Source organism: Hylaeus anthracinus, unplaced genomic scaffold, assembly GCF_026225885.1.
Source record: "Hylaeus anthracinus isolate JK02 unplaced genomic scaffold, UHH_iyHylAnth1.0_haploid 12001, whole genome shotgun sequence".
Taxonomy (NCBI): Eukaryota; Metazoa; Arthropoda; class Insecta; order Hymenoptera; family Colletidae; genus Hylaeus; species Hylaeus anthracinus.
This window is the reverse complement of record NW_026534348.1, coordinates 21,124,629-21,148,551: the sequence shown is the minus strand read 5'-3', so window position 1 is coordinate 21,148,551 and position 23,923 is coordinate 21,124,629. Positions and strand designations below refer to the sequence as shown.

The window sequence follows — 23,923 nt, the reverse complement described above, 5'->3', positions numbered from 1 at the left end:
GTAGCACGAGAAATAGTGTTGGCAATTTCATTCGTATATGCAGGGCAAATACGAATCCTGTCTCAATTGGTCTGATAAGAGGCACGTGGAATTGCGAAGTCGTGGCTTGCATGGCTAATAAAAATGTCAGTTGACGAGCTGATTGCATGTAACGAGAAATACGACGTGTTTACGTTAGAGAACGCATCTAGCAACGATCAGCAAGCGCGTCGTGTTCGATCGAATCCATTATTATAAAGGTACGTACTCACGAGACCATTTTTCGACGTACGAACAATTCGACGCACGGGCCTGCGGACGCGTGAAATTCCGCCCAAAACCCGTCCACACGGGGCATTTTTCGACGTGCGAAGGTCTCGACGCACGGCGGCTGCAGTCAGTACGTATCGTTTATGCGTGCGAGCGGGACCTGGGCGCGTACGAACACTATCCGACCTACTTGTCGGTCCCCATCAGAAGGATTTCTGTGCGTCAGATACTTGAAGGGAATCCTCCTTGAAATTAAGTGTCCCTTTTCCGTACTCAACCAACGCCAGACAGAGATTTCCTACTCCTCCAAAAAGGAAAAGTAACCATTGGAACTCAGTTTTACCACATTAATTTATCTGTCGAGATAGTGTTTTTAGTCACAGTATTCAATCACAGTGAAATTAAAAGTTTCATTTAAGTACATTTTAAAAAGCTTTGTGAACCTGGCGACTTTCAAAAAATTAACTTTTTTTTATATAAAATGATAGTATTTCGTTTGTAGTTAACTGTAGTAACAACAATTTCTTTTTTGTTTTTTTTTTTCAATTATTAAATAAAAAGAATTGAGAAAATAACCTCCACCCGACTTCGAGATATCTCAAATCTGTTTTTCCACGTGATTCAGAATCGTTTGTAGTTGTTTGTAGTGATTTTCGTTTCGTTTGAAGTTGAATAGATTAACAGTTATAAACAATTTTTTAACCTCCCAAGAGCTAACTTCGTTAATTTTTAATATTTTTCAAATTCGCTTTTTCGATGTGATTCAGAATGGTTTGTAGTTGATTTTCCTTTCGTTTGTACTAGAATGCTTTAGGAGTATTAACATTTGCTTAACCGTCCAAGAATTAACTTTGTGAATTTTCAATGCTTCTAAATCCCTCTTTAGGGAAATCACTACAAACAACTACAAACGATTCTGAATCAAGTGGAAAAAACAGATTCGAAGTCGGGTGCGCGTCATTTTCTCCATTTTTTTTATTTGATAATTGAAAACACTACAAACAAAACTGTTGTTACTATAATCAGCTACAAACGAAATATTATGTAATACTATTTTGTATAAAAGAAAGATAATTTTCTGAAAATCGGGTGTCAGATTCACATAGCCATTTTACAATACTATATTCTTTCCGTATTACATACGGATATTTACACTGAACGTACTAAGCGGTGTCAAATGACACTTTTAAAAATTTACTTTAAAATCATTCATTCATTGTTATTTCTTTCGCTCGTCCTACTTTCTGTAAATTTATATATTATCTAGTTATTCAGTGTATATAATTTATAATACTTTGCAGTCCGATGACTGAAGAGAGTGGGAGTGAGTATGACACTACCATTTTATGTCATTAACATACTACTTTATTTATATTCATTATTTGATATTCTATGTAAATAAATACGATGCATATATTTATATCGCTTTATTAAAACATTTGATCGAAAAAATCACTATATTGAACAATTTTTTCACTTAAATCGTTCTTTTCTCAAATTCCTTAAATGCTAGACAAATTTCGCGACCAGGTTTGAATTCGGCATGTAAAAATCTATAAAAAAAAAATTCTACCACTCACAGTAATGGATAAACTAAAATTTTGTTGAAAAAGTACAAGTTTATTCATGGATATCCATACAAATACTCAAGAAATTATTTCTTTAAATTATCTTTTTCTAATGATACAATAAAAATCAATACAAAGTTCAATTGATTCTTAACGTTTAAACTCTCGTCTTTGTGATACTTGAATTTTTTTTTCAATCCCTATGACCCAACTAAAAATTTAGCAAACATTTCTAGAAATCATTTCAAAAAATCCTTGCGAAGTTCTTTTGTTAAAAAGAACAGAGGGTTCTATTGATTACTAACGTTTAAATTCTCGTTTTCGCAAATATTAAAAATTCCCTCGAATCCGTGTACATCAAACCTTTACTCGTTAACAAAGTCACGCGAACGATTAATTATTCCCAGCAACATAAATTGTTTAACAGCTGAGAATACTGGGCTCGGTGGCTGGCAAGAGCAAACTGCGCCAAGATAGGAATCTCCTGTGCTAATTACAAATGAGGCAGATACACTGCAAAGGGTTATCGCGATGCACGGGGGAGCGATCAAAGGGAGTTCGAAGCAGTTTCCAGGGTCTTTCGTTCGGGGATGTTCAACGAAAATCTACGATTTCCCTGTTGGCACGGGAAACGAAGGCATTTTTCGAAACGGAGTCGACGCGAATCGACGGGTGAAAGGGAATTCTTAAATTGGAGATCTCTCTGTGGGACGATTTCGAGGGTTCGTACGTGACACTCACCCTTGTCGTCGGCGCGGAATTCCTCCTGAAGTTGTTCTTTGGTAGGCTCTGAGTCGGATTTGGTCCCCGTCTGCTTTGTCGAGGATTCAGTCTCTTTCATACTCTTCCTAACGTGTAGGCCGCGGAATGCCGCTTGTATCCTCGTCGCGGCTTTTTCCCTCTCCTGATCCGCGTCTGTGTCCTCCTTCTGTTCCTCCTGCGACTCGTTCGAATCCTTCGGCTCCTGCGACTGCGACTCCTTCGTTTCTGACTTCTCGCTCTGAGCCTCCTGCGACTCTACCTTCGTTGGACTGCCTTCGGAAGCTTTTGGAATGTCTGAAACATAAAGCGCGCTTGTCAACGAGTCTCTAAGAAGATTGATACAATTACTCGAATTTATTTATTTACTTTCTGGGTATTTTTAAGTCGCCCACTAACGCGGAGCAGGCGAAGTTTGTACAATAAAATAAACAGAGTAAATAGCATCGTGAACCATTCTTTAGCTTTATTAACGCTAAATGCATCCAATCTTCTTTTTCGGGGTTAATAATGGGTTTTCTAAATAGGAGATTTAGGATTTCGTTTTTTAATAAGAAAATAAATGTTTGTTATCGTAGTTGTGGCGAATATATTAATATATTGTAAACTTATTTGTTTGAATCGAATGTAAAAGAAACGACATTACTTTCTGGTCCTCTAATATATATTAATATTTTTATTTTTAATAAAGTATGTAATCGACCTCGTTATCAACATTCTTTTGCTATCTAGTGTGCCAATTTTCAATACCTGATCGATAAAAATCAATTGGTACATAACGAACTGATAAATGATAAATAAGTATTGACACTCGTAGAAACAACATTACTTTCGGGTCCCCTAATATTATAAACAATTTTAACGTGAAATAGTGATATTGGTTTTAGACGATATTTTTGTGAAACTGAATTCCAAGAGTTATCTATTATTTTAGTCTGTCTTATATAATATAATATAATTTATATTTTTTCTTTTGCATATGAAAGAAAAGAAAAATTATTTAACGTCGTGATTAAGAAATATTTGTCGTAGCGTAGTAATAAATTTTAGTATATTCAAAGCACTAGTCCCCTATGACTTGTCTAATTGTAAGTATAATTGTCATAGTTCTGATATTATTGTTTTAAAAATGATATACATATGTAAGATTTATGTTGAAATTCTGTGCTACACTATATATCAATATTCCGTTTTATTAGTTCTTCCTGTCTAATTAGTGCAAAAGTGTTCCAAAATTAATAATTGAAACAAGAACATAATGAGAATAAGTATATACCAAATACTATCTCCAACTATTTACTTTAATATTCGTTTACATTATGGTCCTGCTTAGGGATGGTTTATCAATCATATTAAGCGACACGTTACTCTCTGTAATGTTATAAAACAGTGTAATTGTAAGAACTAATTTAAGCGTCTAGATATAAACTGCAGGAATTTGGGGAAATTATGTCTCGTATATCTTTTAATTTTTTTCCTTCGCGAAATTATGAAAAAGGCACTCGAGTTTTAATCTCAAAAGTTGAGTCCATAAAAAAATTACGAGATAATATCACATGTATAATAGCGTGTGAATATAAGCAGGAACGGAGTGATTATTCGGTGGTTTAAAAAGTTATTCCATCTCCAGTTTCTCCAGTGGCTTTAACATTATTTTGTCGAAAAGATGAATCGGATAAATTAGTAAAAAGAGATCGAGAGAGAAATTAAATTAAATTAAATTAAATTAAACGCAATTAAATTAGTATAAATATTTATAAAACGTAAGCATTACCATTTAGAACAATATAATTCTAAATAACAATATTCGCACCAACCATTGTCGTTTTCAATTTGATTTTTCGGCTCAGAAATATCAATTTTAGTAATACTTTGAAAACGATACTTTTATCAGGTTTCCGTTTTCCATTAATTTAATCGGTAATGGGAATCTGACAGGGACAGAGGAGGAATTTTGTTAATGAACGTAGCTTTCGCTTTAAGTGGCACGAGGATCAGGTTTTTCAAACTCTGAACTCGAGGTATCGGGTTCGTTTCAGTTGATCCGAAATGCGCTTCTTTGTAACAATATTTTTCGATAGCAACGTGACATGCACATAATCCAATGCAACATATATCCATACGTTTGTGCGATTCAATAAAAGTGCATCGTCGACCGAGAGATTTAATTATAGACTTTGATGAAATCCGCAAGCGTGTATGCAATTCCCTTTGAACTCGTGTTTCACGTAGCTCTCTTGATTAAGCCGCAGCTTTCCATCCTTCGGGAATTTCTGGTAACTTGAATCCCCATATGCTCCACTTCCGCTTTGCTTAACGTGTTAATCTACTACAATGTAATAGTTATTCGTACATTGTTCCAGTGGTTAGAAAATATTACATCAGAGGATAATTGCAACTGCTTTGACGAGCATTCTTAGTTCTGTTTTATAATTGAAATATAAAGAGAGAAAATTAAAGTCCATAATTATGTTTTAGGTATGTAGTCATCTCGAAATTCATATTATTTTTCTATTTCTTTTCAGGTAAACTGTGTAGATTTATTTATAGAAGACAGATATATTTATGACAAGTTCACAGTTGCCTTTTACAGTTTAATAATACATTGTCAGAGTTAATATGTATGTTATAAATTTTTAAAATTGTCTCCTTCAGAGTCACATTGCGTTGTGGTTCCTTAACAACATAGAAATTAATGGATGCCTTCTTTTTCCTTATACCTTTTAATTATTTACGTTATAATTCATAAGAAAACTACGTTTTAGTTTTATGTTTTAGTCTGAGTTTTGAATCATCTTCAAAGATCCTACAAAAATATGAATCCAACGGTGTATAAGAAACTATACGTTCTATTTAAAAAAAAAACGGAGTCCACCTTCATATCTCCTCTACGCTTCCACTGATAAAAAAATGATTAGCACCGCGTTTCGTGCCCCTCGAAATCGAACAACTCTTGTTCGACACATTTTTTTCTATCGCTAAAAGTAAGTGAACTATTCATGTCGCCAGTTTTAAATGCCTCACCCTGTATATGGTTCGTATCTAAAATCCTTGCTCTGCCCACCACATAGTCATTTGAATAATTATGAATGGTACTGTACGTACTCTCGACAGCGCACTCTAAAAATGAGAAGTACTCTCGAGGGTTCACACCTTCAGGTCAGGGATAGCCGACTTTCCAAGTTTCTCTGTCCTTCGTGCTCAGAAATTTATGAAATATATCTTCTCCGTGGAAAAATAAAAATCGAACAACTACACGGAGTAAATATTAGGTTGTCCAAAAAGTTTCTTTCGTAATTTGCACTCAATTATTTTGTGCGGTAGTGTTTATATAAATAGATAATCTAATTTCTTAGATGTTGATGTTGTAACAGTAATGGAGCAAAATGAATCGTACACAATTCAATAATGTATCATTAGACATAAAATATTGTGTATGAATTACTTATTAATAAAACGAAAGAAACTTTTGGGACAACCTAATACATACTTCCCTAACTTTCCCTTCATTTCACAAATAAATGTAAAAAATTTCAATGGTCTAAAAAATGCTAATGTTAAAAAAAACTAGATGTGTACCACTGAAAAAAATTTCAAGAAAGGAGCGAAAGATTAGAGTCCAAATGCAACGCGTTCCACTAAGGGTAGCTTTCCTAAGGTCCCTCACAAATAATTGCAGAGGAATCTAAAATATTCTAATGGTAAAAATATATGTGTGCACCACTGAAACAAATTTCGAGAAAGAACCGAAAAATTAGAGTCGAAACGCAACGTGCTCGACTATTCTTATTCCCCCGACCCGCATACGTCACCCTTGCAATAAATTCCACGTGTACTTTTCAAATGAGATGAAACTGGACAATCTGCACCGGTTCCGCTTTCGAGCAAAGCGGGGCTGATTTGTCTGCTGCGCGCGTTGGTTTCGCGTGTTACGGCAAATACGGAACTCGTAAGTCTTCGTGTGAATAAAGAGCGTGTAGCTGGCGTGGTATCACGGATGCAAAAAAAAAAGAAAGAAAAGAAAAGAAAGGAAAAGAGAAAAGTGAAAAAAATTGTACTCGCGTGGGAGACGGTGATAACAAAGAAGACCGTGAATCATTGCTGCTGTACCACTAGTGACACGTGCACGTGTTGCACACGCGCGTCTAATTACTACCTTCGTGTTTCGCGTAGCGCCTATTTCAAGGCGAGATTTCGGTTCTCCTGCGCCTCAAGGAACCCAGTTTCGCCCTCAAGCGAAGAAACGCTCGCCGATATAAAGGGAGCGAAAGGAAACGAGGACGCTGCTCGCAAATTAAAATGGGAAGTTTGCGGAAACGAATCGAGAAATTCTATGATATGATACTTCCGGATAGTTTTTGATCACAAGGTACATTATGAAAAGTAGATATTTTGTATAAAGATTTATTAATTCATATCTAATATCCATTCATTAGATTTAGGGTTAATTAATTATTGTATCAAGTGTATAACAAAACAAATACTATAATAAGAAGCCTATATTCTATAAAAGTTTATTAATGCATATTTACTATGCACTCGTTTTTTTATTATTTTATATTATTATTTAAATTTGAAGTTATTGATATGAGAACTATATACTATATAACTCTATCATCATTGTGCTATAAAACGAACATTTATTACACTAAAAGTATTAAATCATCAAAATTTGAATTGCTTTAGTTAAAAAGAAACGTTGAGATAAATAAATAGAATTATTATTTCCTAAAGGTCTTAACTCTTAGTAGCTCTGGTTGGTTACCTGATAGATTGTCGAGAAATAAGAACTTTCGTTCGGCTTTGCTTAATTATTTTTTCCTGGAAGGTACAGAACCGGGCATCTAATTACCACCTTTTTGTTTCGCGCAACTCTTGTTTGAAGGCGGGATTTCGATTTTTCTGCGGCTCGAGGAATTTCTTTCCGCCTTCAAGCGAAGAAACGCCGGCCGATATAAAGGGAGCAAAAGGAAACGAGGGCAACGCTCGCAAATTAAAATGGGAAATTTGCAGAAACGAATTGGGAAACATCCAGGTCAATTTCAAGGGGTTTCCGTATTTGGAGGGAAGCTGTCGGACCCGCTGGATATGTTGAGCGAAGCGTCTTCTTCGACCTTTCGCGATAATTATTTATTCCTCGACTTGGGTGGCGGCCAGAATATGAAAAATTGTGACCCTACTCGTAAATGTCACGTTCAACGCGTCGACTGTCGCGTTAGACATTGTTAAGCTGGTCTACAGTCCTAGAAAGCTGGCACAGAATGTTTCTATGTACTTTGAATTCTTCGTAATAAATATTTGATCATTAGAAGATTAAATATCAATTCATGCTAATAGCTATTGTGAATTTATTCAGCCTTGAAACTTTTTGGACATTCTCTCTCTAGTAGTTTCTATATATACAGTGCGTCAAATAAGTTTTAAGACTGGGTCTGAAAAAAGAAATAGAAACAAGAAGTTAATACCTGTTTCGGTTTTTTATTCAAAATAGGACTCTCCGTCTTCAATGTGATTTTTACAACAATTTATTAATGAATCGAATGCCTGTTGTGAATCACTTTGTGGAATGACCAACACGAATTTGTGGTGTTTACGGACAAAATGTTCCATCAAAATTTTGATGTCAAAGATGCATCACGAACTGTGGTCGACAAATCACAGAACGATGCAATGAAATCATGCAAATGGTTAAGAAATGCCACGAACTTTTTCGAATACCCAATATTTGATATTATTCGCAGAATTCGAATAAATACAAATGTACTTAATTAAATGAGAAGCAAGATTCGAAGTTTATTGATATTTAAACACATTTAAATCTTATGAATAATCATCTTCAAATTTAGAGATATTGGAAATGTTTCAATAGTATTTAAATAATTACAAAATTTTCGTATATTAAATTATTCGAGTAGTAATATTCGACCTTATTCATAGTATTCGAACATTAAATATGGAATTATTTGATTAGTAATAATTTAAGTTTTCCGGTAGTCATCGAATACTCAAAAAATATTCAGATAACAATATCTGAATAGTAATATATACTAATTATATAGTATAATGGTATTCAAATATCCAAGATTTATTCGTATTATTCGAGTATCTACAAATTACTTTAATATTTAATTATTTGAAGTTTATTTATACTATCTGGATACTTATAATTGAAAATGAAATTATTTAAAAAGTAAAAGTTAAATATTATCCGTATTATTCGAGTGTCTATAAAGTAATCGAATAACGATATTTGAATAGTGATATTCAAATAACGAAGACTACTATATTTCTACCAATTCACGTTGCACATAAAATCTACCGATATTTCTAGCGAAGCACAAATATCATTTGCTTTATAACACAGGAAAACGTTAAATCTCACTTTATACTCTAACGACCCTCGGCTTACGCTCGTTAATCCCCGAAAGGTAAAGGTGAAGCTTCACGTAAAACGGTAGGTTCGATTACCGTGAGTTAACTCCGCAAAAACTATGAATTATACTGGAACGTGTAACAGACACGTGTAGAAGGAACTTTGCTACGTTGATGCGGTCTTAATCCATCGATGTTACACTTCCACCATACAAGATCAAATCTCATCTTGATCGACCTTTGTTTTAATTAAACGCGATCTCCTCTTGGATGAAAGGGCGCTTAATACAAGAAGATGATCTGAATTTAATCTGAAGCTCTCGGATAACGTTCGTGGAAGAATGTGGATCGATGAACCGTGCTCTTGTTAAACCTACAGTGTCATGAATTTCATTTTAGCATTCAAAGAAAAATCATTTCTTTATTATTTATATTAATACTGTGTCTTTCTAAGGTAAATTCACCATTTAGTTGTACGTGTAGTTGTAAAACCAAATTTCGAAGCAATTTGATTCATTACTACGAAGGTTCGTACTTTAATGCAAAAAAGGGGCAGATAAATTCTGTTTAAACTAGAGTTATAAATAATTAAATATAAAGCCAGTAAATTCATTTTTATACCTAATAATTGTCAAATACACTTGCGATTTGCTGGTTACTAAAACTCTGAGACTTAATATATATATACATATAGATTGATTGTAATGGAGATCAGGTTATGAACTTAGAAGGGTAGTAATTTATTATAACAAAATGTCGAGTAAATTATTTTTACTGAAACTATAATTATAAACGATGGAATGTAAAGGCACAGTATTAATTTCTGTACCTACGAATTAATTAATACTCGAGTTAAACAATAAATGATTGAATCTTCAGAATTATATGTAATATACCTATGTATGTAAAAAAACATGAAGGAATACTGTATCTTAGTGAATTTCAGAGAGAATTTAATTTTTCGTTGTAATTAATTTTTACAATTACAATAATGCTTATTTTTATTTGTTTGAAAACAATTTATAATTGTATTAGGTTTAGTCTGTAAAGGCTTATTGTTACAATAACGTTTTTGTTCCTCCTTATTGGATCCTCTTTAGATAGTATCTAAAATCATTATTAATTATGATAAATGGAGGGAGACAAAGTTCTATACGTCCGAAAAAGAGAAGAAATTATTTAATAATAGTTAATTATATCTAAATAATTTTATGTGTTATCCAGAAAAAGGCATTGTTCTAGATTATAGCAAAGTATTACGTATATTCAATAAAATTTAATTAAAATTGAAGACAATCCAAAAAATACTGATAAAATAATTATTAATTATTCTATTCAAATTCACGTTCTACTTTTTGCCTTTTCTCTTAAAATTATAATCTACCTTTTACAATTGTAATTATTGAAAAAAACTTCAAACGAGTTGATTGATCTCAAATTTATTATTCTCGAGTATAGAGGTTCTTTAAAATATTTTTGAAGAATCAAAACTTATATGTAAAAAGTACCGTATCCACATATTAGAATCTACATTTGTTTATTTTTTTAACGATTACAGTGCATTTATCACAAATTTACATAAACTCTTTATTTTCAGGATTGTTTGTGTTTGTTCGTAACAATAATTTATTCTTTGTATCCATCTAGCAGTAAATACTAAATCCTTGCGGACGTTCGTTTAACGAAGGTTAATTGCCATACTAAGTTTTCGCCTAGCTCCTGGATAAATAAGTAAACTCCTGCTAAGATGATGCACGACTGACGATTAAGAAAGTCATCTTTACGCGTACAGCGAAGTGATATTAAGCGCTCTAATTCCGTTTCCTGTTGGCCTAACATTTGGTCAGCAGTACTGCTGACTGCAGACATTTCCTGGGAACTGATTACGCTTTGTTGCAGGATAAATGGTTGTTAAACAAACGCGAAGTCGTAAGTCTAAGCAAGAGTTTTCTGTTCGAGGATGATTCGTTTAAGTAGTACGAGTAAACGAAAGTACGACAATAATTTAAGAGTGGACAACAATATAGAATATACTTATTACTTTCCGTAAATATTAGTTAGTATTTCTGAAAGAAGTTACTGCATTACCCACGACCAATTGCAGAATTCAAATTCAAATTTCTTATTCGAACGTGCCAGTCACGTTCTGTGAAATCGAAGAGAGGTGATTTCAATCGTTTCGATTTTCCAACGAATGTCGTACACCTGCTAAAACAAATCAATCCCATTAGCGCGGAACAATATCATTGAACGACGCATCATTAAACACGTTTATTAGCGAATTCGGTTACTCGATTCCAGTGAACTCGAATCGGCGTCCGTGCGTTAAGGGGATTAACCACGTCCGTTCGATTGTTAAGCCTTCATTCGAATTAATACCGTGATCCATAGAACGCTGCTTTCGTCGCTATTTTTGGAGCTTTCATTGTTCTCGAAGCTGTGCTCCAAGTTTCGTTTATGTTGTCGTAATCCCCCTCACGGGTTTTAATACTTCGTAAACGAAATCGTTTTCTGGGCGTATGACGACGTAGTTTTTATTCACCACTTGTTCAAAATAATTACTCCCCATTGTCTGGTCGATGGCAGAGGTGAAAATTCAACGACGTTTGCCCCGAGTAAGATGCGTTTAACACTAGGTTCATGGAGCTCGGTCATTTTGACCCATTTCTATTTTCACAAGGATTTACAGAAATTGTCTATATTAAAAGTCAAGCATATAAATAGATATAGTTCTTATTCCAGCTTTTAAGCCACGAAATGGACTCGGATTACAATCCCCCAAACCATGTACACCCTCACTCATATCACCATACTCAATATCGTACATACTAAACTTAAAATTAATAACCTTTAATCTACGTACATCGAACCCTTAAACTACCCTTAACATTAACTTTGGTCTCTTTCTATTTTACATTTTTTACTGCCCGCACCTTTCTTTCCTCTTCTTCTCAATATTCCTTACCGACTCTGCTACCCTCTCAACCGTTCTCCACTCTACCAACGTTTCCTCTTTTAATTCTCCTTTTTCTAACTCCTGGCAGTCCTCTATGAGGTATTTCAGCGTCCCTTTTCCAATTTGCACAAACCGCACTTCCTGTCCTCCTCTTTCACCCAATATCTGTTTTCCTTTTCTAAATTCCCAAGTCAAGCATATATTCACATTAATTTTTGTCTAAGCCTCCTAACTAATTTTAGTAAATCGACTTCGCTTATTAACCCCATCCACTGGCAGGCAAATTTAAAGCGTTTTGCCTTGAACGCCAAGATTTAATGAAGATTTGTAATCCAGGTTATTATTTTAATAATAAAAAGTAATTTGTTGTTTTAAAATTTACGATCTTCTTTTGCAATCAATCGTGACTGAAACGGCTATAAACTTATCCTTTAAGTAATTGCAATCAATTTGAATTACGACATCTCGTAATTGGCAGTGAATGGGGTTAAAGCATTACTTCAGTCAAAGAAATCTGATGAGTAGCCTGTGGACCTTTATACAAAATAAAATCTTTGTAAGCTAACAGATATAACGATATAGAAAAATTTCTCACGATTACTTCGACGAATACTTATTCTGAACCGTGAACAGATATTGCCAATCTTGTCAAAATTTCATCAAGATCTCGTCGAGATCATATATTCTAAATTGACGAAAATTCGAGATCGATATGCATGTTTCGAGATTTTTCGAGATCAAGATCGAGATCATAGAAATCTCGTCTCGTCTCGTGCGCATCACTATTCATAACACAGAAAATTCACTGTCTTCTAGCTACGCATTCTACTTTTGGAGTTAAAGAAAGAGATCATGCGGAAATAGCACACCCTGTACGAATAACGTCTTCGATGACGAATCGAGGTGTATTTTAATGGAAAAATCGGTAGGAAAAAGCCACGAGTGCAGAACACGGCGCGGTTTCCGATACCTCGATTGCGCACTTTCCTTTATTTTCACATTTCGCTGCTCGCGAGTGTCCTACATTACTCTTTCCAGTTGCCAGTTGTTTCCGTGCTCGTCGAATGATTCGCAAGCTGGGAATCCCGTAACTTTTAACGAAGATAAATGGTGCCGAGTTTGCCAGGATAACGTGACAAAAATAAACTCATGCAATAGCATTCTTTTATTGGCGATCAACCGCCACAGTTTGCCCACGCAATGAAGTGTTGTCGCCAGATATTAATTTCATCGTAGAAGACGCGACGGAATTTTTATATCTGCATTTATAAAGTTCACATCACTGTTAACTCTTTGAGGCATATGATTATCAAAGAACAACTTGCTAACGCGTTTTGACTTGTGTACATTTCTGATTCCATTTTTTGTACTTTTAGCGTTAGTTCATATTATTACCAAATGAATGAAAAACTTTAAATAAAATAGTAAAGCTAAGCAAAGAGTTATTAAGAGAGAGAATTAAGAAAATTATCAAAGAAATGTTGCCACGGAAGTTCAAATTGATTGAATGAGGTAGGGTATCTGAAGATTTTCGAATTAAGAAAATTATCAAAGAAATGTTGCCACAGAAGTTCAAATTGATTAAATGAGACAAAGTGTCTGAAGATCATTGAATTAAGAAAATTATAATAGAACTATCGCCATCATCACATAATATGAAATGGTCGTTTGTAAACGTAGTCGACTTGATAAATCGTTCCCCGCAGAATACAAGAGCGAATTGCACAATCGAAACGTTACCAAGTCGTACGATATTCTCTGCCGAAGGAAACGCAAACGTAGTCGATTCATTCCCACCGGAAACGCCCTGCCCAGGTGCTTTTACACTATCGGCGAAGAATGGTGAAAAATTGATTCGCAGAAGAAAGAATTCAAATTTTATTACACGTAACCGGTATTTGTAGTATTGCACGTTGCAATTCTGTTTCTTCGAAGCGGCGTTGTTGGAGTATTGCGTTCGCAGAACATAACAGGCTATCTGGCCTCGTGGCATCTAATCCATAAATGGCACACGACTGGTATTCCATAGGGATCGATCAAAGCAGTGTCCCTCGAAATTCGAAATGTAATCCGTTAGTTGGCCGCGAGAGGTTTCCTTGTAATCTGGGAAGCATTAGCATGTAGCAAAGTATGATCGAACAAGAAAAGTCTTTCCTCACAGGCGGAGTCGAGTACTAAACATGGTTGAGTACTTAACGCAATTACAGAGTATCAATTTAATTTTAGATGAAATTTCACGTATGATAATTTGATACGCATACAAATATTGCAATGCTATTGTTTCTTTTTAAGAAGAACGTACTGAAATAATTATCAGACCGTGGATGTTCATGCATGGCAAGTGAAAATATGAGAAAATGTACGAGGATGTGCACGAATGCAAAACTATATAAAATATCAACGATTAAATAGTTGTTACGCTGTTTAAAAGATGCTGCTTTAAGACATGCTTTCATTTATATTAATGTTCTTTATTTGAATCTGTAAAGATATGAATTTACATAAATGTTTACAATCTGCTTATTGTGTAAATGAACAAATTTTTAAAAAAGGCTCATCGCAGAACTGGTGTTTTCTTGTGCATTTAACCGTTCTATTGAACAAGTAATTCGAAATTTGATAGAGGAGTTTCTGTTGTTATTTTTATAGCAACTATTATATACCGCAAAAATTGCGAGATAAAATGACTTAGAAATCATGCAAAGTTCTCATTCCTATCTATTATAGTCCAATAGACTGTACCATATTTAAAAGCGAAGGATCAATTTATTTGACAAAATGTAATATGCGTGAAATTGTAGGTACAATGACTGAACCAAAAATTGTATTGTCTAGTAGTTGCTTATGATCTCTGAAGCATCTTTAAATAAACGTATATCAAACAAAATTTTACACTCATAAAAAGGAACACTTTCTTTCATTTACCTATATGTTCTTTGTTAATTATGTTTAACATCACGTAGCCGAACAATACTTTGTAAAGCCGCTCTAGTTTTCAAAAGACGCGCAATATCCTTCTCGTGAAAAAGTTTTTACGCGGCACGCAAAGGTGCAATAAACGTGTTCGCGAAGTTTGAAATTAATCACATTTTAATATTTTTCGCGGGGGCACAAATCCAGAAAGGAAACGATTTCTTGGCTGCATAGTGGAAAGACTTCTCAAAGGAAGTCGAAGAGATGGAAAATGAAGAAAACCGAACTATACTCCACGGTAAGGTTCCATCTCACCCGTGACGCAGTTAACTCTCAATTAAGCGCAGTTTAATTTCATGGAGGTGTACCTGAAAGAAACGGAATCTTCTGGCCGACGGAACAATTTTCCATCCACCACCCAACCCCTCGCGACAGGGGTACGTATCCAGCGAACGGAACTTTCAAGAAAGAAAAGACGTCATCGTGGCGCTCTTTATAATTCATTCTGCGCTCGTTAACCCAGCTAGCTCGTAGGAAGGAGCGCGCGCGACTCTATAAGTGTTGGCCACATAGCACTTTAGTTTCAACAAAGCTGCTTAGCGAAATGTTCTCGCTTCGTCGAGATTCTCAACGTCGGTGATCCGGAATTCAGCGCGTACGTGTAAAAATACGCGTTCACGTAGGAGAGAAATGTAGCGGAACTTTTAACGGGTACCCTGCCAATCAATCGTCGCACCTTTAAACGTATTTATAGCTCTGCCAATGATCTGATCACTTTCACGAGCTCGTTAAGCTCTTTCAGAGTATCATACAACCCGCAAGATTCCTGATGTTTGAGCATTTTTGTTGACGATACCAATCGACCGATATCATTATTTCATTATCTCATATCTCTATATCTCATACCATCATCCGATATCATTTAAAAGTGTGTACTTTGAAGAACAATATTTTTGCTAATTTGTATAAGAATATATTAAATTATGTAGAAATTGTAAGACATCTGGCAATCAATCGTGGCACCTTTGAACGTATTTAAAGCTCTGTCAATGATCTAATCATTATGTTTTATAGAACATTTAAACAAATAAAAATCGCTCTTGTAATGTCATTAGTATTAAAATACTCTTTTTGACAGAGTGCGTAAAAGAGGATTGAAAAAAATGTATCCATTGATGTTCGGTTGACCAAATTTTTGTTTGCTTTGTGATTGCAGGATATATTTGAAATTAAAAAAAAAACAATGAAATTTTTTTCAATTTTCGAAAATTTAAATATCTATTAATAAAATATACAATGTTAGTTAAAAAATGTATGAGCTATATATAGTAACAATAATATTATTACATGTAGGAATAAAATGTTAATACCCCTTTTATATGAAATAACAGTATTATCACAGAACTAATAAATACTTATTCTCCCGTATAAAAATTGTATCAGCGTTTGCTGTATATTAGTGATTAATATAAATACTTATAATAGGATACCCAAAATATCAATGAAAAAAATTTGTCACATTAATTTCTCAACATCTTTGAATGATTACCATTCCGTTATTGTATATACAAAAGAGAATTGATTATTCTCCAAGACTATTACATTATTCAATTATTTGTAATACATAATTACTATTTCTGGAACTGTTTCTCGTAACAGGATGACGCTATTGTATTTAAAGGATTAAACGACTATAAAATAATATAACATGTTATTTCACACAGTATTTCACGTAATAATACTTTAGTATTCAAGTATTTCAGAAATATTTAATAAAATACTAATAGTATAATATTGGAATTCTTAGTAAACGATTTTGTCGATAACCAGTAACTGCCCCAACTCTTTCCATTTATATAAACCGTGGTACACTCATCCTTGAATACAAGATTACACGTCTCCACATCTCCACATCTCCAAATCTCATGTCATCCATACCAATAATTTGTCGGAAATTCCAAAAGTTAAGCAACGTTTCTGTTTTCTGGAGAAACTAGATAACGTACACTCCTTAATCAATCACTAATTGACAATATCTTTCTACGTTTGCTTCTTCTGTCCCTCTTTCTCTTTCATCCTTTTTTACCCCAAAAATGAAACACGCAACGCTCGACACAGGGACGAACTACGAGGATTCTAAAACCTCCGGAGAAATGGGTAAAAATAGAGGATCGTTAATTTTATGCCACAGGAAAAAGTGCAACCCCGAGTTTCTACTTATTGCCGCACACGACTATACGCCAAACTTCATCCGGCAGTTCCGCCAAGAACATGCGCGACACGACTACTGCCAGTCTGAAGTTTCGCTAATGAAACGCGATTTCCTGAAGCTTTTTTCCCCCAAGTGTTTGCTGCGATTACATTCTTGGTGGCTTGGAAGGAGTGTGATTCGCGAAGAGTAACTCAAAATATTTGTACACTCTTGATACTTCATAAAATTCCTCTTTTCGTTAATGTACGATACATGTATAATAATTATTATATTAGAAAAGATCAAAATATATAATTTTAAAAAATTGTATAAAATCATACATTTAAAAAAAGACTATATTATTTAACGTAGCTTGCCACCTTAAGATATTAGTAAAATCATACTCGTTACGGCTACATACGAAGAAATTTAAATTTTAATAGAAATTATTTATCAACTTTGTTTTGTTTTTAAATATAAACCACTTCCTAAATTTTTGTGTGACTTCATTCCAGGAAATATTACGTTACAATTACAATAATGATTCAACGTAAAAAATATGTACAAAAATAAAGTTTGAATTTTATAATCAACTAATTAATTTTAATGATAGTTCATGTTAGAATAAAATTTGTCGCGGAAAGTTGTCGTACACTACGAAAAAATTCGTTATTAATGGTTTAACATGTTCAAAGATTGAGGTAATATATTACCTCATTAAAATTTTACAAATATATGTTACAAATTTGATCATTAAAGCACTATATCATTAAAAATTACACTGGGTGACTTTCGACACACGTTTTTTTAAATATCTGTTTCGTGCATCACCAAATTTCGTTTTTCGCTAGAAAAATGTGTGCTAAGTGTAATACTTTGTATACGTCAGAACTTTTCATACATCAAATATGTACTTTTAAAATCCATTTGAGATTCCCTTTTGACGTAGCAAGATTTAAACGAACGCAGCACTCCCGCCAATTCCTGAAGTGGAAAGTATGTCTAACAATTAGAAAAACTCTGCATAAATTACTTACGATTAAGCGTTCTGAGCTGTAAGAATTCAATACATATCGTCTTAAATTAGTCGAATTTTTCAATTTTGTAGACCATCTACATCATTCTGTGTATCTACAAGACAATAAGGTAAATCATTTTTAATTTTCCAATAAATTTGATTAGTTATAAACAAAGACTGATTTATATATGGATCTTTTAAAATTTATATATGTTACTGCAACGTTAAAATTTCCCTTTTTTTCCCTTTTTAATAAAACACAATTTTTTTATTTTAAATGACAGTATACACATTAAATTAAATTAATTAATTCTTCAACACGACTACGTTAATACATTAGTGTCTCGTTTAAAATATCAAAATCCTGAAGCATCTTTTAAAAACTTTTTAATTTTTATATTTAACCAAATATTACTGTGTTATTTAAAGGGCATCGTCGATTGTAAAATGTGACGTTCAATAGGAACAGATTCGTTGCTCCATGGCGTAACTTTATTGCCTTCCTAACGTCATCAAAATGTGTATTCTCAGCCATTTGTGGACGTGTTACTTACTTGATCAAAATCGACGGTGCACAATACCGCGAAAATTCCAGGGAATTTTCTACTGGGTACTTTACGACAGGAATTTTGTTTTATTAAAGTCGTAAAAGGTTTGTCCGCGGGTGAGATTTATCGGATGCAGCATTAAAGTAGCTTAATGCTGACCGTACTCTTAACTAACTAAAATATGTTTGATGATATTCTATACAACGTTTATTACTTTAAAGCAGAACAACTTTTATGAATTTACAATACGTTACAGTTTAAAAGTAAACTAAATCAAATACGTTTGATAACATTCCAAATAAAATATAGGAAATGAAACAGACCATACTACATATAAAAGTGCAACAGAGGAGAAAAATAACCAATGAATTGACTACTTTCTGAAATAAATCAAATATGTTTTATAAAATTTCACTTAATATTTATAAAGTTAAAACAGGCCACATTCGAAAAGACAAGAATAAAAAATTAAGTAGTATTACGATCACTTTAAAGCTCGTTTAGCATAACAAGATAAAAGAAAACAAATAATTAACCAAATATTCAACATATACGAAATGATGTGTGATTCTTTGTTTGAAGATACGTCAAATAGAATTTTGTAACAACTTTAAAAGGTGCTAGACTAATTTAACACTTCTTTTATTACAGTTATCAATGAATTGTTTGTGACATGTCATGTCCGTAATTTGTTCCTTTGTTAAATCTAGAGACGCGGTAGCGTCTCGGCGCCAAGTACATGAAAAATTATCCGTCACTGCGTATATATATCTGGCGTTGGAGCTACCACGTATCTTTTACAGAAGAAATGGTCCATTCCAACCTAACCTGGAACTTCTTTCATAAATATCTCAACACGCCTGCAATATTTTCTAAATTTAAAGGCATTTTTCTGATGTAAACCGCATATAAGCTTTCGAATAAAACCAAAATCAATAAAATCGGTCCACGTACAATTGAGATATCGTAATATCATGCCATGTCACGAATCTGTCAGAAACGGTATTTTTCGTATGATTTTCCCGTCGTCAACCCTTAGCCAATAGGAACTAAGCAAAAGCCGAATGTCGTTCGTCGACTCTCGGAATCATTCGGTTCGGCATGGTTCGTCAGCCATCGTGCGTCGAGAGTCGAAACAGATGTCATCATTCATAACCTGTCAACTGTCAAAACTTTGTACACTATTGCATTATTAATTACATTTATATCAGTAAAATGTTTTCAATTTAGACTTTTTATGTAGAGTTGAATAACAAATCGCAGCCAGTGTTGTGAAGTGTTGATCGATCTTGACTACAAGGTAAGTTGTCAAAATCTGAATTGTCAGTTACCTTCATTCATACAGAATAGATCCATACCACTAAAGTGTTTTTAATTTAGACTTTTTGTCATTTTTTCATTTCATCATTAACATTAAAATTTTTTGCAGCAAAAAAAATTGCAGGTATATATAATTATTTACAAATTGAATGTATAAGTGTTTATAATTAATAAATTATATGATATATATATATATATATATATATATATATATATTCGCTTCTGTTATCCCCTCTTCCTTTATTTTATTCTATCCAATTAAAAAAACAAATAATAATTTAGACTTGTTATGTAGAATTTACAGAAATATCAATTTTATTTTTATAAATTTAAAATAGATTCTATATAATAAATGATTTGTAAAAAGAAGTAAGATCCGATAAAAAAGTTCAAAAAAGTAAGAAAATTACGCCAAGTAATGAAAAAGAAAAAGTGAAAAAGTGAAGGACTCGAGGAGTTATCATTGAAAAATAGAAGATCCCCATAAAAAAAACCTACAAGAAAGTAGAAAAAGATGTGAAATCGAAATGAGCTGCCAGATGATTTGCCTAGATTTCCGCGGCCTGGAAGTCAAATGCTTGGCGTGGCCAGGCAAGGTCAAGGTGTCGATGAATAAGAATTATTTTAAAACCCAATACAATGAAAGTGTACTCATAATATTGTCAGAGTTTTAAATTGACAAATTACCTGAAAGTTTGTGAAAGAGAAAGTATGGGTATTGATGATCTAAGAATGCCTTGGAAGCTCATTTCGATTTTACATCTTTTTCTACTTTCTTGTAGTTTTTTTTATGGGGATCTTCTATTTTCAATGATTTATTTTTTTTTTTTTATTTTAATTAAGTAATTACAATCAATTCTCATAGAGAATTATAAGCAATTAGGTTAGCATGTTACAGTGGCATGGTTTGTAACTTTCAATTACTTACATTCTAGAGTTAACTATGTGTTTAGTGTGATTACAATATGCAAGTCTATATTTGGTTAATTAAATCTATTGGCGAGTTCCAGCGGGTAATATCTTTTCAATCTACGTGCGTGAGTTGTAGTGTCTTTGAGTTGGGTGACAAGAGGATTCGGATGACTAGTGAGGCGTGAGCTATAGCGGATGCTGTATCTTGATATTTCTTCTTTACATACTTTACTGTGTTTACTGAGTTTACTGTGGGCATCTTTAAGTCACGATGAATTACTTCATTGGTAACATACCAGGGTGCATTAGAGATTAGTGTTAATACTTTAGATTGGAATCTTTGCAAGATCTCGATGTTAGAGTTGCTCGCAGTGCCCCATAACTGTATTCCATAAGTCCATATGGGCTTTTATATAGGATGAGTTTACTTTCTATTCTTAGATTCGATCGTAGGAGCCAGTAGAATTTTTTAACTCTTCCTTTGAGGTAGGAGCATTTGGCTTTGATATGTTGTTTCCACGTTATTCTTTTGTCCAACAACAACCCTAGATATTTAACTGAGTCTTTGTGCGGGATCTCGGTATTATTTATTTTTATGGGGGGCATGTGGATTTACGTAGAGTGAAAGTAACATGCGATGATTTACTTTCGTTTACGACAATACGCCGTCTGTGGAGCCATTTTCAATATTGCAAATATGTTTCTGAAAAGTCGCAGAAGGTGTTCAAGGATCTTCATGGGATGAAAAAAGAGCTGTATCATCAGCAAATGTAGCTGTAATTATCTTATCTGTAGTAGGTAAATCAGCCGTATAGATGGAATATAACAGCAGTCCGAAGACACTTCCTTGAGATACACCAGCTTCGATTGGAAAGGGCAAAGTTATTACGTTTAATAGTCGTACTTTGAATTGTCTGTTATTTAAATATGACCACCTTATCAAAAGCTTGTTTGATGTCCAAGAATAATGCAGAGCAATACTTTTTCTTTTCCAAATCCTGACTGATGTTGTGTACTAAACGATGAACTTGCTCCATTGTTGTATGTTGTTTCCTAAATCCGAACTGATGTTTCGGGGTAATTTCTAATTCTTCAAGAATAGGATAGAGGCGCTTGGCTTGATATGAGTTGACCTCATGGATTGGTTTTCCTGATTTATGAATAGGAGTAATGATAGACAATTTCCAAGAGGTTGAGTAAAATCCTAGACGGATAATGGCATTAAAGATAGATGCAATGATAGCTATCCCTTTCTTAGGTAGTTCCTTGATCATTTTATCACTAACCATATCGTGTCCAGGGGCTTTCTTCGGGTTGAAATTGCCGATCATTAGTTTACCCTCTGCAGATAAGAACGGTTACAGAGCAGGAGACAACTGAAGTGGCGATTGTAAGTAATCGATTATATCTGTTTCGTTAGAAGTAGTCGAAGATGGAAATGGCTTGAATACTTCTGTCATATGACTTGCAAATATGTTAACCTTGTCTATGTGACTTCTCGCCCATCCACCTTGTGGTAATCTAATGGGAGGTATTACCTGTTGTGGACGAGTCAGTCGCTTAGTTGCTTCCCACAAGGAGTAATTTGAGTCGGCTGTAGGGGACAAATTTCCCAGGTACCTTTGGAAGCTATCATTTTTGTAATTTTGGAGTATCTTTGAAAGTTCTCTTGTCGCTTTGTTCAATTTACGTTTATCTTCCGGACATCTACTGATATGCCATGTTTTCCGAAGTTTCCATTTATCTGCGATTTTCTTTTTTATGAAGTCTGGATATTCCGCCAGCTTACGTACTCAAGGTTACGAGTAGAGGAACGGACTGCATTAATTATATTGTGAACTAGATATTCTATAGCAGCATCTGCATCTTCGTTTGTTTTTAGATGTAATGAAGCCGATGTCGAAGAATTGAACGATTCTCGGAAGTGAGACCAGTTAGTGAGTTTGTTGCTGATGGAGAATGAGGGTCGATTTTCGATAATTGTGGAATTGATAGTTGCAATGACAGGAGAGTGATCAGAGGATAACTCAACACAAGAATTGACCTGAATATATCTTGAATATATATTTTTGGTTATAAAGAAATCCAGTAAGTCTGGTAATTTATTTGTATCGGTTGGCCAGTATGCGGGTTCGACTGTACTGAGATGATTTAATCTATTTACTTGGATACTTTTTAAGAGAGATCTGCCTCTAGGAGTAATAATTCTGCTGCCCCATTGAGAATGTTTGGCATTAAAATCGCCTCCTACTATGAACTTGTGTTCAAATTTTGCGAAAGAGTCATCGAAGTCCTCTTTGGGGATACTGTGTCTAGGTGGACAGTAAATTGGCGATATTGCAACCGGACTATGCCAGTCATGAATCATGATACTTGTTGCTGGGAGGTAATCTTTTTTGTAAGGTGAGAGTTCGTGGTGTTTCACGTTAAATTTTACGATAATTGCAGTGCCACCATGCGCTCTGCCACTGGGATGATTTGTATGGTAAATCTGATATCCGTTCATTTTGATAAAGTTTTTATCCGTAAGATGCGTTTCTGAGATAAGCATTACGTGAATATTCTGGTTGTTTAAAAAGTATTCTAGTTCATTTTTATGTTGAACTAACCCGTTGGCATTCCAAAGAGCAATACGTACTGGCATCATTGGTTAGCATTAAACGTTAGTTTATTTATGATGATTGTTAGTAATGATAGTAAATTGTTTATTTGTTCTGTTTGTTTCTCGATAAGTTTCTCCAGCCTACTGAAGTTGTCTGTGATTTGTGTATCAGTATCATGGTTTACCAAGGTGTTCCCATATGTGTTTCTTTTGTTCTGGTTTCCTTGGACCGTCTGGGCATAAGTAACAGAAGGAATTATGTTGCTTTGATTGCTTCTTACCGTATTGGTTGTTGGATTTGAAGTAAGATTATCCTTAGTTCTAGGCCTGGGGGACTTCTTCTTATAGAGTTCTTTGTAGGCTGGGCAACCTTTATAATTCGCCGGATGGTTTCCTTCGCAATGAATGCATTTTGCTGGAGTACTAGCTACTTTCGTGCATTGAAGTGTTGGATGTGAGCCTGAGCATTTTACACAACGAAAATTATGATTACAATATTTTTGAGTGTGCCCATA

The 23,923-nt window shown here is 34.1% G+C and overlaps 1 protein-coding gene across 1 annotated transcript in view; it reads right to left on the bottom strand.

Annotated features, from left to right (window-relative positions):
• The window catches only part of LOC128891269 (neuromodulin), a 234,951-nt gene that overhangs the window by 121,080 nt on the left and 89,948 nt on the right, over positions 1-23,923 (bottom strand). The window contains exon 2 of the mRNA XM_054150682.1: positions 2,559-2,873. Coding sequence (XP_054006657.1) covers positions 2,559-2,873 — 315 coding nt within the window. The remainder of the gene's footprint in view (positions 1-2,558; positions 2,874-23,923) is intronic.